The sequence below is a fragment of the Eptatretus burgeri genome, chromosome 17, assembly GCF_056783735.1.
Source record: "Eptatretus burgeri isolate ZD-2024b chromosome 17, Ebu_testis_v1, whole genome shotgun sequence".
Classification (NCBI taxonomy): domain Eukaryota; kingdom Metazoa; phylum Chordata; class Myxini; order Myxiniformes; family Myxinidae; genus Eptatretus; species Eptatretus burgeri.
In genome coordinates, this window is record NC_140977.1 from 17,485,337 (window position 1) to 17,502,143 (window position 16,807).

The 16,807-nt window shown below is 47.1% G+C and overlaps 1 protein-coding gene across 5 annotated transcripts in view; it reads left to right on the forward strand.

Moving 5' to 3' along the window:
* The window catches only part of LOC147009432 (uncharacterized), a 47,370-nt gene extending 43,042 nt beyond the window's left edge, over positions 1-4,328 (forward strand). For 3 of the 5 annotated variants that reach the window (XM_085861782.1, XM_085861785.1, XM_085861781.1), the window contains one exon: positions 956-4,319. In XM_085861782.1, coding sequence (XP_085717908.1) covers positions 956-2,754 — 1,799 coding nt within the window. In that variant the 3' untranslated portion in view covers positions 2,755-4,319. Of the gene's footprint in view, positions 1-955 lie in introns of all 5 variants that reach the window. The other 2 variants (XM_085861787.1, XM_085861786.1) reach the window with 2 other exon arrangements.
* Positions 4,329-16,807: the final 12,479 nt, after the last annotated feature.

Below are 16,807 nucleotides of genomic sequence, written 5' to 3' on the forward strand. Positions count from 1 at the left end.
ATGGCGGCTTCAGACCCCAGTGAGGTAAGCCAAAATATGCCTAAAGACCCCAAAGAGAGAGGTGGCTGAGGATGGTGCCCAACAAAGAATATTGTTAAATAATGCCGTTAATTATCTTCAAAAGGAGTGTATCATTTAACCCAAACAACCTATTTTCAGTCATGCACCTCCTTGGAGTTTTCTTAGTATGCATGCAAAGGCTCAGCTTGCTATGTTTCATGGATTTGGAGTTATGGAGGAGACACACACACACACACACACACACACACACACACACACACACACACACACACACACACACACACACACTGACATTTGTAAGCATAGCCTAGCATGGATTGGCTCGCTACGCTCACCTCCCCACACGTCGTTGCAGAGATTGATGTCAAAAATTTGCTGTGTTGGCATGATTTACACCAATCATAATATAAACATTTCTTTTGCACAAATTTATTTGTAATTTGGTGATATTATATTTAATTGAAATTTATTTGTGATATAAGAAGGTCCAAGTGGTCTAAATGATCAAGGGTCTAAGCCGCCTAATCTGTCTGAAGGGTGGAAGGGGTCAAAAAGGTCTAAAGTGTTTTAGCGGTCTTTTGGTTTTTGGGGGGGTCTTTGGGTGTTTTGGGACTTTGGCAACTTTTGGGACTTCGGGGACTTTTGGCTCTGTTGGGTCGTCGAGGTATGTTGGGTCTTCACTGACATTTGGGGCTTTTTCGGTCTTTGGGGCATTTTTCATCTCTTTTGGGACTTCTTGGTCCTTGGGATCTTTTGGGTCCTCGAGGACATTTGGGTTATCTGGGTCTTTGGGAATTAACATTCAAACAGGCAGTAATTAATAGGCCTATATTCTTCTCGGACTAACGGACGGTTTCGCCATCTCAGCTGCCTTGCTTTTCGTTTGTATATATATATTTATGAACAGAATCTGATTTTTTTTGTTTTTTTACAGGTCGTGATATTGTATTTACAGGTGGATCCATTGAATCTACAACAGAGACTGCACCTACTTTTATTAACAGTTCAGACACACAACCGCAGGACTCACCAACTGAAACGAGCAAGAGGAGTTTTTACAAACAAGATAAACTGAACAATGAAATGATTGCAGAGAATAATTTTCACAAGCCTAACAAAGGAAAGAAAGCTGAACATTCATACAAATGCAAAACTTGTGGAAAATCGTTCAATCGGTCATTCAACCTTAAAAAGCACGTGACGATTCACAATGGTGAGCGCCCGTACAAATGTACAATTTGTGGAAAATCCTTCATTCATTCATCAGGCTTTAAAGTACACCTGAAAAATCACATTGGAGAGCGACCACACAAATGCCCAAGGTGTGGAAAATCTTTTCATTGGTCATCCAAACTGAAAACACACATGATAATTCACAGTGGAGAGTACCCATACAAATGTACAAGTTGTGCAAAATCTTTCAATCGTTCATCCACCCTGAAAGCGCACATGACAATTCACAATGGTGAACACCAATACAAATGTACAATTTGTGGGAAATCTTTTAATTGGTCATCCAACCTTAAATCACACATGGGAATTCACAATGATGAACACCCATACAAATGTACAGTTTGTGGAAAATCTTTCAGTCGTTCATCGACACTTAAAGCGCACATGACAATTCACAATGGTGAACGCCAATACAAATGTGCAGTTTGTGGAAAATCTTACATTCGTTCATCCAACCTTAAATCACACATGGGAGTTCACACTGGTGAACACCAATACAAATGTACAATTTGTGGGAAATCTTTTAATTGGTCATCCACCCTTAAATCACACATGGGAATTCACAATGATGAACACCCATACAAATGCACAATTTGTGGAAAATCTTACAATCGTTCATTCAACCTTAAATCACACATGGGAATTCACAATGGTGAACACCAATACAAATGTACAATTTGTTGGAAATCTTTTAATTGGTCATCCACCCTTAAATCACACATGGGAATTCACAATGATGAACACCCATATAAATGTACAGTTTGTGGAAAATCTTTCAATCGTTCATCGACAATTAAAACACACATGACAATTCACAACGGTGAACGCCAATACAAATGTACAAGTTGTGGAAAATCTTTTAATCAGTCATGCGCTCTCAAAACACACTTGATGATTCACAATGGAGAACGCCCATACAAATGTACAGTTTGTGGAAAATCTTTTAATCAGTCATCCATCCTTAAAAGGCACATGATAATTCACAATGGTGAACGCCCACACAAATGTACAGTTTGTGGAAAATCTTTTAATCAGTCATCCATCCTTAAAAAGCACATGATAATTCACAATGGAGAACGCCCGTACAAATGTACAGTTTGTGGAAAATCTTTTAATCAGTCATCCATCGTTAAAAGGCACATGAGAATTCACAATGGTGAGCGCCCATACAAATGTACAAATTGTGGAAAATCTTTTATACAGTCATCAAATCTTAAATCGCATGTTAAAATTCACAATTGTGAGCACCCACACAAATGTCCAAGCTGTGGAAAATCTTTTAATCAGTCATCCACCCTTAAAAAACACATGATAATTCACAATGGAAAAAGCCTCTCCAAATGCAAAGTTTGTGCAAAAAATTTTCATTGGTCATCAAACCTGAAAAGACACATGAGAATTCACAATGGTGAGCATCCATCCAAATGCTCAATTTCTGGAAAATCTTGTAATCAGTCATCCATCCTTAAAACACACACGACAATACACAATAGAGAATGACTGGAGAAATGCACAGTTTCTTGCGAATATTTCCATCGGTTATCCCACCGGACAAGGCTGATGGAAATTCACAATGGACAACAAGAAGATTACCAACAAAGAGAATGTCCATACATCTGCAAAATTTGTGTAAAATTCTTCATTAAATCATGCGAACTCATGAAACACTTTTATTTTCTTTTTCATATGTAGATGAGGCTTGTGGAAGAGCTAGTACGAGTACACTGATAGGAACAGGACCGAATGACCAGTTGAGAGAGGGGGGAATCAACAACAGCGGAGTTGAAGGTCACTATAGTGGCAGACTTGGACAAATAATGGGTGTGGGGAGGTATGGGAGGCAGGAGAGGATGCATAGGGTGGACAATATGGATACAGATGGAAAATCTCAGGAGGGGAAACTGAAAATTTGGAAGGAGGATGAATTCAATAAAGAGGATTTTCCATTGTTAGAAAGAGGCAATCATTTCTGACGACTTGGAATACGACTGGGCCCAGAACACAATTTGTGGAAAATCTCAGTCAATAATCCCACGTGAGAAGTCACTTGAGAAGTCACATGAGGCGATGTTAAAACCTATGCACAATTTGCAAAAAAAATCATTCAATCATCCTGCCTAAGAACACACCAGCACATTATCGGAAGGGTGATTGTATCACCACTGCACTCCCCAGACAGTGACAGATACACACACACACACACACACACACACACACTCACACACACACACACACACACACTCACACACACACACACACACACACACACACACACACACACACACACACACACACACACACACACACACACACACACACCCTTTGATAACCCCAACAAATAAATTTTACATATTGCAGACAAAATACTATAAATGATTTGTTAGTACATTTATAGCACGAACAATTTTTTTATTTTTTTATTTTGTATTTATAGTACAAAATTTATAGTACTAACAGCTTTTGTATTTATAGTACAAAAGTACATTTATTTTGTATTTATCGTACAAAATACTAACCCTAACCCTAACAAATCACATATACACACATCACATATATACACACACATACATAAACACATACACACATACACACACACACACATACACATACATACACACGCATACTGCATACATAAACGCATACACACATATCCATACACACACATATACATAAACACATACACACATCACATATACATAAACACATACACACATATACATAAACACATATACATACACATAAACACATATACATAAACACATACACACATATACATACACACACACATATACGTACACACATATACATAAACACATACACACATATACATAAACACACATACACACATATACATAAACGCATACACATAAACACATACACACATATACATACACACATATACATACACACATATACATGAACACACATATACATAAACACATACACATATACATAAACACATACACACATATACATAAACACATATGCATACATTCACACATATACATACATGCATCACATATACATACACATACACACATCACATATACATAAACCCATACACACTCATATACATAAACGCACACACACACACACACACACACACACACACACACACACACACACACACACACACACACACACACACACACACACATACATAAACACATACACACATCACATATACATAAATACTGTTGCGGATTCGTGCCCGCCGGCGTGCGAACGGCCACGTAACTCGAATCGCGGCACGTCGCCCACCGGACGGACAATCCCGTCATGACCCTCTCGGACTAACGCCGGGAACCAGTCACGGGTGGACCTTTCGGCCTCACCACGATCGTGCCAATCGGCCCCCCGCGTGGGATAGGGTTGCTCGCCAAATTCGACCTACCTAAGTACCCACACGGAGGGTAGACCGGGCGATCGCACCTCGCCGCAGGTCGACTTCGGACACGGGCCACTTTAAGCGACCCGTTCCGTACTATCGGGATAACCGAGCGGTGTTATCGTCGGCCTCGACGGTTCGATTAATTATCGGGCGTTTTAGCCCACGACCAACCCTTTACGTGAAGTAAGATGGAGATTCAATAGAGGAAAAGACGAAGCGAAGCGGGAAAACAGTTCAACATAAAGCACATTTATTTCACGATGAACGGAAAGCACACATATACAATTACACCAAAAGCAAATGTAAAAGAAGAAGAAACACAATATTACACAAAAAGCAAATATAAAAGAGAAACACAATGCAGATCTATTACTGACTACGCGAGCACACGGCAACACTTATGCAGTTTTACTTCACAGACGGCGCCGACAACACATATACAATTCCACCAAAAGCACATGTAAAAGAAGAAGACAATGCAATATTACACAAAAAGCAAATGCAACAATGCAGATCTATCCGACTACCGGGCACACGGCAACACTTATACAATTTTACTTCACAGACGGCACCGACAACACATATTCCCAAAGCAAAAGAAAAGAGAACCACCCTCCAGGATGAGGGGGGTAGGCGGGCCTGGGGCCGAGACCGTGTCGGGCCTACCCGTCTGATGATGAGACGCGAAGTGGCGGTGGTGCCTCAACTCCGCGGGCCTAGCGGACAGTGTCTGGTAGGGGGTGGGAAGGGGGCCCCCTTTGTCGCACTATCTCAGCGCGGGGGGAAACAGGAGGGGTTGCTGATGCTCGGGGAAAGGAGGATATTACCCTGTCTCGGGTCCCGCGGCGAGCGTCTCCTCCTCCACCTCGGTCGCGTTGCTGGCCTCTCTGGTGTGCAGCTCCCGGCACCGACGCGAGCACCCCCTCGTCCGCCTTCGCCGCCGTCACCTCTCCACAGCTCCGTCCTCTTCACTCTGACTAGTACCACTTCTTTCCAGCTCCACCGACGACTCTCTTGAACTCCGCACACTCCAATCTCAACTTCCAACTGAACTCTTACTCAACTTGTCTGACGAACGCAGTCGTTTTTATAAGCCCCGTGGCTTCGCTCTTTCACCCTTGACCCTCTGCCTCCGACCCTTCACCTGGCTCCCCATTGGCCCGAGGAAAAGTGGGCGTGAATGCTTTTTGATCCATGAATTTGCATATAGCGACCGCCCTCCAACGCCCTGGAGGTGGGGCCAAATTGCCCCTCGCTCACCGATTGGACGGAACAAAAGTGGGCGTGAGTCGTTTTTGATCCGTTTTTCTGCGGAAAGTCCGTGATGTTTTTGAACACGCTGCTCGGTGCGCGCCCCGCACGAGTCCAGCATCGGTGCCCACGAGTGGCGCGAGATGACGGTGATGCGATGGTGGCGAGTTGTGACGGTAAAGGTCGTGGCGGTTGTGGTGAAGCGGCGTTGTGGTTGGTGGTTGTTGTGATGGCCGCGTTGTGGTTGGTGGTTGTTGTGTGATGGCTGTTGAGACGTGGTTGGTGGTGGTAATAATGGCGGCTGGTCCAAAATAAAGATAGTAAAAGAAAAACGGCTACCCTGAAGAGTCGCAGCCCTCATGAATGACATTTATTCCCTCTAGACAACGGGTTTGGGCCTAACTACACATGTAGTTACAGAGATATCACACCTAAGGGACCTGAATGGTGGTTTGTGAATTTCGTCAATCACAACAATACATACACACATATATACATAAACACATACACATATACATAAATAGACACATCACATATACATAAACACATATACATAAATACATACACACATATATACATATACACATATACATAAATACATACACACATATATACATAAACACATACACATATACATAAATACACACATCACATATACATAAATACATGCACATATACATATATACATACACACATCACATTTACACACACATACACACACATCACATATACACAAATACATACATCACATATACATACATACATAAACACATACACATATACACACATCACATATACACACACACATATACATAATCACATACACACATATACAGAAACACATATATACACACACACATATACACACACACACATATACATAAACACATACACACATAAACACACATCACATATACATATTGTTGCGGGTTCGCGCCCGCCGGCGTGCTGACGGCCACGTAACTCGAATCGCGGCACGTCGCCCACCGGACGGACAATCCAGTCGTGACCCTCTCGGACTAACGCCGGGAACCAGTCACGGGTGGACCTTTCGGTCTCACCGCGATCGAGCCAATCGGCCCCCGCGTGGGATAGGGTTGCTCGCCAAATTCGACCTACCTAAGTACCCACACGGAGGGTAGACCGGGCGATCGCACCTCGCCGCAGGTCGACTTCGGACACGGGCCACTTAAGCGACCCGTTCCGTACTATCGGGATAACCGAGCGGTGTTATCGTCGGCCTCGACGGTTCGATTAATTATCGGGCGTATTCAGCCCACTACCAACCCTTTACGTGAAGCAAGATGAGGATTCAATGAAAGAAATGACGAAGCGAAGCGGGAAACAGTTCAACATAAAGCACATTTACTCGCGATGAACGGAAAGCACACATATTCAATTCCACCAAAAGCACATAGAAAAGGAAAAGAAACACAATGCAATTTTACACAAAAAGCAAATGTCAAAGCGAAGACACAATGCAGAGCTAATACCGACTACCGAGCACACGGCAACACTTATACAATTCTACTTCACAGACGGCGCCGACAACACATACCCAAAACCAAGAAAAAGAACACCCTCAAGGATGAGGCGGGCCTGAGGCTGAGACCGGGTCGGGCCTACCCGTCTGGTGATGAGACGCGGAGCGGCGATGGTGCCTCAACTCCGCGGGCCTCGTGGACAGTGTCTGGTAGGGGGTGGGAAAAGGGGCCCCCTTGGTCGCACTATCTCAGCGCGGGGGGGAAACAGGAGGGGGTTGCTGATGCTCGGGGAAAGGAGGATTTTTACTCTGTCTCGAGTCCCGCGACGAGCGTCTCGACCTCGACCAGGTCGCGCCGTCGGCCTCCCTGGTGTGCAGCTCCCGGCACCGACGCGAGCACCCCCTCGTCTGCCTTCGCCGCCTCTCCACAGCTCCGTCCTCTTCGCTCCGACTCCAACGCACACGACGACGACGACGACCAACAACCAACTAACTAACTCCAACGCACACGACGACGACGACCACAACGACGACGACAACCAACAACCCTTTTCTGACGAACGCAGCCGCTTATATAAGCCCCGTGGCTTCGCCTTTGACCCCCTGCCTTCGACCTTTCACCTCGCTCCCCATTGGCCCGAGAAAAAGTGGGCGTGAATGCATTTTGATCCATGAATTTGCATCTAGCGACCGCCCTCCAACACCCTGGAGGCGGGGCCAAATCGCCCCTCGCTCACCGATTGGACGGAACAAAAGTGGGCGTGTGTCGTTTTTGATCCGTTTTTGGAGCGGAAAATCCGTGGTTTTGTACATGCTGTTCGGCGCGCGCCCTGCACGAGTCCAATACCGGTACCCACAAGCGGCGCAAGAACGGTGGCGATGCGACGGTTGCGGGGTGTGACGGGAAAGGTCATGGCTGTTGTGGTGAAGCGGCGTTGTGGTGGGTGGTTGATGTGACGACTGTTGAGACGCGGTTGGCGGTGGTAACAATGGCGGTTGGTCCAAAATAAAGATAGTAAAAGAAAAACGGCTATCCTGAAGAGTCGCAGCACGCATAAATGACATGTATTCCCACTAGACAACGGGTTTGGGCCTAACTACACATATACTTACCGAGATATCTCACCTTAGGGACCTGAATGGTGGTTTGCGAATTTGGTAACCACAACACTACCCCCTCCCCTTTTTACAGACTCGTCCCGAGTCGTCAAATTTTCGTGTGCCATCATGTGTAGTTTTCCCCTAGTACATTTTACCTACGGATCCCTGAGTGCGACATTCATGGTATTCGTGTCCCCAAAATAAATAACCTGAGGGCTGCGTAACTACCTAAACAAACTCACTCACACGGACGACTTAAATAAAATTGCCGGCGCTAGGACAGACATGCCGGGGGCGCACTCATATTTACAGTACATCTTAACCTTAACTTACAAATTTTACACTAAACGATGGCCCAGGATCACTGAACTCTGCAAAAAGAAAACAGTTAGCAGGGAGCCAGGCTGCTCACATGCAGTCTCTGGCTCAAACAATGCAGGTGACAGGGAACGTGGTTGGCTGCTCACACGCAGTCCAAGGCCTTCCCTTTTGAACTGAACGCAGTGAACCACAACGGTGCATGGGCTGCACAACGCAGTCTCCGTGCCAGCTCAAGTGGCACATGCAATGAGCACAACGAATGGATGCATGAACACAAACACGGTGCACGGGCCGCCACTGCAGGCCCGTGTTGTAGCTGCCAACAGGCAGTTCTTGCAGCTTGCCAACTGTTGCTTTCTGATCCTGGCGCACATGGCAATGAACAGGGGGGAGGGGGGGGCAAAGCAAAAATTGAACGGGGCTGGTGAACGTGGGCAGTGGGCATGGCAAAGGCAAACACAGCCCGCAGAAGAAGGCCGTCGCAGGCAAACACAGCCGGCAGATGAACTGGCCGGCACAGGCCTTGAAGAAAAACAGCCAGCAGATAAACTGGCCGGCACAGGCCTTGCAGCACAGCAGCTGCAGTGAAGTTGGCCAGCCTTTGCCGTTCCGTGGAGGTTGGTGGAGGGAGTGCGGTGGTGCTGGCCACTTGGAAGGCGGGCTCGGACCTACCTACCTGTCTCCTTCCCAACCTATTGCCTTTGCCTGTCACTGTACATACCCACTCCCTTAATTTGTCAAACCCCAATTTAGCCCCAACTTTTTTTTTTTTATTTTTATTTTTTTTTACTTCCCCACTATAAATCGTCCCCTAACCCCCTTTATCGTCCCTGTTCGGCTAACCTATCCTGTCACCTAGCCTACTCCCAACCCCTACGTTCCCTTCCCGGAGGGGAATAAGGGAGAGCTAACGTCCTGTGCCGAGGCCCAACGAAGCCTCAGAATGGCCTCCCCAGAGTTCGGCGATCTTAACACCAAGTGGGTCCAGCGGCCCACAACGAGAGCGAGGGGATGGATGGTGCGGAGGGGTACACTTCCTAATCTACCCGAACCATTTAACTGTTAAACTACCCCGGGGCTTTCAACAAGCGCCTCTCGCTTAAACTATTGGTTCTAACAACCCAGATTCCCGTCGCCTGTGTTGGTGTCCTCACAATTTCGGGGCTTCGCCCCCCAATTTTCTCTCCGTGCCCTCACACGGTCTCCTGGCTGGGACACGTGGCTCCCTTTGGCAGGCACGACCCTCTGCCGAATCTCCCGCTATGGCACCCCCGGGCACTACACTGCCTCCGAGCCTACCAGCTCCCTAACACCGGGGAGTGCCCCCCATGGCACCTCCCCTGAAACGCACACGTGGCAGGCTGGCTTCCCGGGCCCCTTTCCGAGGGTCACCCATGCCCACAACACTGCCCACGCGGCTAATGGCGCCCCGGGCCCCTGCACCAAGCAGGCGCACCCGTGCCCACTACTCTATCCCGGCCCCCCATGGGCCCATGGCCTACCCCGGCCGACTAGCCTGGTGCCCGGGGTACCCACTCAGCGATACTCACCTTTCGCAGCCACGCTCCCAAGCCCGTCAACAGGGCTCCTGCACCCCTCCAAACGGGTTTCGAGCCTACTTCCCCACCAACAACAAAACGACTTCCATATTTGCTAATTTGACTCACCCCCTAACTCACTTTACACTGACCCCGGGGTCCCTTGGGCGGGAGTCACTCCTCCCCCCAATCACTCATCGCACCATGCATTCCCCATTCACTCCATACACACAGACCCGCTGGCCTCACTCACTCACCATGTACTCACCTCACAACTCTCCAACTCTTCAACACACACACCGCTGAACTCTGCCATCCTTCTAACTACCTCCCCTAACTAACTCGTGCTTCCACGTCGTCCCTTAAACTACAGCACGTTCCTTTTAACCTACGTAGCTAAACTACGTCAACTCTACACGCTCACAAGTCTGTCACTGTCTCCAAATAAATAATTTTATTTCCCAACCTAAAGCTCACTAAATCCCTCTAACTAATCCATTCCACGGACTCCATGAGGACTTACCCCTGCCCCATGAAGTTGGTCTAACTAAGCTAACCCTTCCCCCTAACTAGTTTCCATCCTGTGCCCAGGGTCAAGGGGGTCTTCCACCCCTTGCCCAGGAATCCTGTGCACCCGAAAGTGAGGCTTTTTTTTTTTTCATGCGCAGCACCAGCGCGGCAACTCGCGCACTTTGCACCTGCCCGTGACGTCATGCAGCTGCACGTGTACCTCGTCCCTCCTTGGACGGTACCATCCGGCAGGGATACCCCTCCTGCCGGATTCCAACCCCACGTGCAGCCATGACGTCACCGTGCGCATAAAAAAAAACACAAGCCCCACGTCTCGAGGGGTTCCCCACGCGAACACATGTGCTTTGCCCGTTGGAGCTTAACACACACGATCGCGTGGAGAACCCATCCGGTCCAAATCCGTAATCCTGCCTAAACTTTGTCCGTCCGCGGGATCGGCAAATCCACCGCTGGCGTTTCCGGACCGGGACTTCACTCTCGCAAGCGAGCACGTGGTGGTCTCGTGCGTTGCACAGCACGGACCTCGTGCTCACTGCTGGGTGAACCCGGCACGGTCCCCGAAACAACTACAGCCGCTACTCGGCTTTCTTTCTTCTGTCGCCGTCGTCGTCGCCATTCAACACACGCACTCCCGCGTGTAACGACGCTCACACTCCATTCCATCACATTCATCCCGGGAGACGCGGCTACGTGCTCCCGCATGCCAACCGACATCTCCCTCACATACCGCTCTCTCACACACACGGTCTCCCTTGCACTCGGCCGTTCACTCACGCATGCTACCTCCCTCGCACACGTGACTCCACTCACTCGCGGTGCCTCATCCACACACCGTCCTTCACTCACACACGCGGGGGCACTCAACCGCGGTTCCTCATCCACACTGGCCGTTTCATCCACACACACGGCCTCTCTCACACACGGTGCCTCACCCACACACGGCGTGCTGGGAAGCACGTACTCTGGCACCATCGCCACCACACCACTCACACACGGGGTCGCTTCCACACACGGGGACGCACTCACACCTTGCACCACACACACAGGGACAACCACACTGGGGATTCGTGTCCCCACAAGGGTCTCCGGGGCCTCTATACCCCCCAAGCTCTCCGTGCACCCGTTCACAGCACTCCTCCTCTCAACCCCGCAAAGCACGACCGAACTCACCTGGTCGTGACTCGCCTCAAGGGGGCATACTCCCTCCCCTCGTTCCTGGAGGAGGCCATCCAGGTGCTTGCACTGGGTCTCTACACGCTCCGCGAGCTCACCCCCGTTGTCCTCCACTACCTGTGTGTGTGCGTCACTTACCCCGTCTTCATCGTGTTGTCTCTCCTCTATTTTTTCTGTCTCCCGTGTCTCTATACATTTATAAGTTTCTGTCGTCGTCACCTCGTGTCTCGTCTCACACGTTTTGGTCTCCCCATTTAATTTTTCCCTTTCGGTCACCGTCGATTCTTCTGTCACGACCCTCGCCCAACACGCCCCCCGAATTATTTTTTTACCCGCCTCCACCGCGGGCCTGTCAGCCGTTGCACCCCCTTCCAGCTCGTTTGCTCCCACACGTGGAGTCGCCATTCCCAGCTCCCTGGTCACGGCCTTCATGCCCGCCTGCAGGCATCGGCCCATGTTCTGCGTCTCACCCCGTAGCTCTTTCATTTCTTCCCTCATGTTTGCTTCCATTCCGTTTATTTGCTTGTTCATTTCGTTTTTCATTTCATTTGTATTTGTATCCATCCTTTCGTTCATGCCTTTCATTTCGTCTTTCATATCCGCATTTATTTGTTGTGTATTCGCATCCATCCTCGTTTTCACTTCGTCCATTTGCTTGTTCATGTTCGCATTCATCTTCGCTGTCATTTCCGCATACATTTTTGCCAGCATGGTGAATAGCTGGGCCATGTCGGGTGCGCTTGGGTGAGTCGTTTCGGCAGGGATCGGGGAAGGGTTTTGGTGGTGAGGGGGAGGGGAGGTGTCATACACCGCGGCCGCTGCCGCACCTATTTCGGGCTCTGGGTTCAGTTGGACGAGTTCATGTTCCTGCACGGGCATTCCATCCTGGGCCATGGATCCTACACATTCTACATCCATTTCTAATACCCCCGGCTCCCGCTCGCCTTGAGACGCCATCTTGCTTCTCGTGAAGGGTTAATTTCGCTCGCTCGTAATTTGGAGGGAATCGGGGGGTCGCTTCTCTCACCCCTGGACCGATTCCCGTGAATTTAGCTGGAGACAGGAGAGCCCGTTTTCCCGTTCTCCGATACCAGTTCCGCGAGGAGGGCGATGAGTTTATATCCCACTCCTGACACCAGTGTTGCGGATTCGCGCCCGCCGGCGTGCTGACGGCCACGTAACTCGAATCGCGGCACGTCGCCCACCGGACGGACAATCCAGTCGTGACCCTCTCGGACTAACGCCGGGAACCAGTCACGGGTGGACCTTTCGGTCTCACCGCGATCGAGCCAATCGGCCCCCGCGTGGGATAGGGTTGCTCGCCAAATTCGACCTACCTAAGTACCCACACGGAGGGTAGACCGGGCGATCGCACCTCGCCGCAGGTCGACTTCGGACACGGGCCACTTAAGCGACCCGTTCCGTACTATCGGGATAACCGAGCGGTGTTATCGTCGGCCTCGACGGTTCGATTAATTATCGGGCGTATTCAGCCCACTACCAACCCTTTACGTGAAGCAAGATGAGGATTCAATGAAAGAAATGACGAAGCGAAGCGGGAAACAGTTCAACATAAAGCACATTTATTCGCGATGAACGGAAAGCACACATATTCAATTCCACCAAAAGCACATAGAAAAGGAAAAGAAACACAATGCAATTTTACACAAAAAGCAAATGTAAAAGCGAAGACACAATGCAGAGCTAATACCGACTACCGAGCACACGGCAACACTTATACAATTCTACTTCACAGACGGCGCCGACAACACATACCCAAAACCAAGAAAAAGAACACCCTCAAGGATGAGGCAGGCCTGAGGCCGAGACCGGGTCGGGCCTACCCGTCTGGTGATGAGACGCGGAGCGGCGATGGTGCCTCAACTCCGCGGGCCTCAACTCCGCACCCCCTCGTCTGCCTTCGCCGCCTCTCCACAGCTCCGTCCTCTTCGCTCCGACTCCAACGCACACGACGACGACGACCAACAACCAACTAACTAACTCCAACGCACACGACGACGACGACCACAACGACGACGACAACCAACAACCCTTTTCTGACGAACGCAGCCGCTTATATAAGCCCCGTGGCTTCGCCTTTGACCCCCTGCCTTCGACCTTTCACCTCGCTCCCCATTGGCCCGAGAAAAAGTGGGCGTGAATGCATTTTGATCCATGAATTTGCATATAGCGACCGCCCTCCAACACCCTGGAGGCGGGGCCAAATCGCCCCTCGCTCACCGATTGGACGGAACAAAAGTGGGCGTGTGTCGTTTTTGATCCGTTTTTGGAGCGGAAAATCCGTGGTTTTGTACACGCTGTTCGGCGCGCGCCCTGCACGAGTCCAATACCGGTACCCACAAGCGGCGCAAGAACGGTGGCGATGCGACGGTTGCGAGGTGTGACGGGAAAGGTCGTGGCTGTTGTGGTGAAGCGGCGTTGTGGTGGGTGGTTGATGTTGTGACGACTGTTGAGACGCGGTTGGCGGTGGTAACAATGGCGGTTGGTCCAAAATAAAGATAGTAAAAGAAAAACGGCTATCCTGAAGAGTCGCAGCACGCATAAATGACATGTATTCCCACTAGACAACGGGTTTGGGCCTAACTACACATATACTTACCGAGATATCTCACCTAAGGGACCTGAATGGTGGTTTGCGAATTTGGTAACCACAACAATATACACACACACATATACACACATCTACGTAAACACATACACACATATACACACACATATACAGAAACACATATACACACACACATGCACATACACACATATACATAAACACATACACATATACATACACACACACATATACATAAACACATACACACATCACATATACATATACACACACACACATATACATAAACACACACACATCACATATACATAAACACACACACATCACATATACATATACACACACACACATATACATAAACACATACACATCACATATACATATACACACACATATACATAAACACACATACATACACATAAACACATATACATACACACACACATATACGTACACACATGTACATAAACATAAACACACACACATCACATATACATAAACACATACACACATCACATATACATATACACAAACACACATATACATATACACACACACATATACATAAACACATACACACATCACATATACATATACACACACACACATATACATAAACACATACACACATCACATATACATATACACACACACATATACATAAACACACACACACATCACATATACATATACACACACACATATACATAAACACATACACATCACATATACATATACACACACATATACATAAACACACATACATACACATAAACACATATACATACACACACACATATACGTACACACATGTACATAAACATAAACACACACACACATCACATATACATATACACACACACATATACATAAACACATACACACATCACATATACACACACACACATATACATAAACACATAGACACATCACATATACATATACTCACACACATATACATAAACACATACACACATATACATGAACACACACACACACACATCACATATACATATACACACACACATATACATAAACACATACACACATCACATATACATATACACACACACACATATACATAAACACATACACACACACATACATACATAAACACATACACATCACATATACATATACACACACATATACATAAACACACACACACATCACATATACATATACACACACATATACATAAACACATACACACATCACATATACATATACACACACATATACATAAACACACACACACATCACATATACATATACACACACACACATATACATAAACACACACACATATACATATACACATACACACATCACATATACATATACACACACATATACATAAACACACACATATACATAAACACACACACATATACGTAAACACACACACACACACACATCACATATACATATACACACACATATACATAAACACACACATATACATAAACACACACACACACATATACATAAACACACACACACACACATATACATAAACACACACATATACATAAACACACACATATACATAAACACACACACACATCACATATACATATACACACACACATATACATAAACACACACACACATCACATATACATAAACACACACATATACATAAACACACACACACACACACACACACACATATACATAAACACACACACATCACATATACATATACACACACACATATACATAAACACACACACACACACATATTCACACTCACACGCACAAACACACAAACACACACACACACACACACACACACACACACACACACACACACACACACACATAAACACATACATACATCACATATACATATACACACACATATACATAAACACATACACACATCACATATACATATACACACACACACATATACATATATACACACACACATATACATAAACACACACACATCACATATACATATACACACACACACACACACACACACACACACACATCACATATACATATACACACACACACATATACATATATACACACACATCACATATACATAAACACACACACACACACACACACACACACACACACACACACATCACATATACATATACACACACACACACATAAACACATATACACATCACATATACATATACACACACACACAC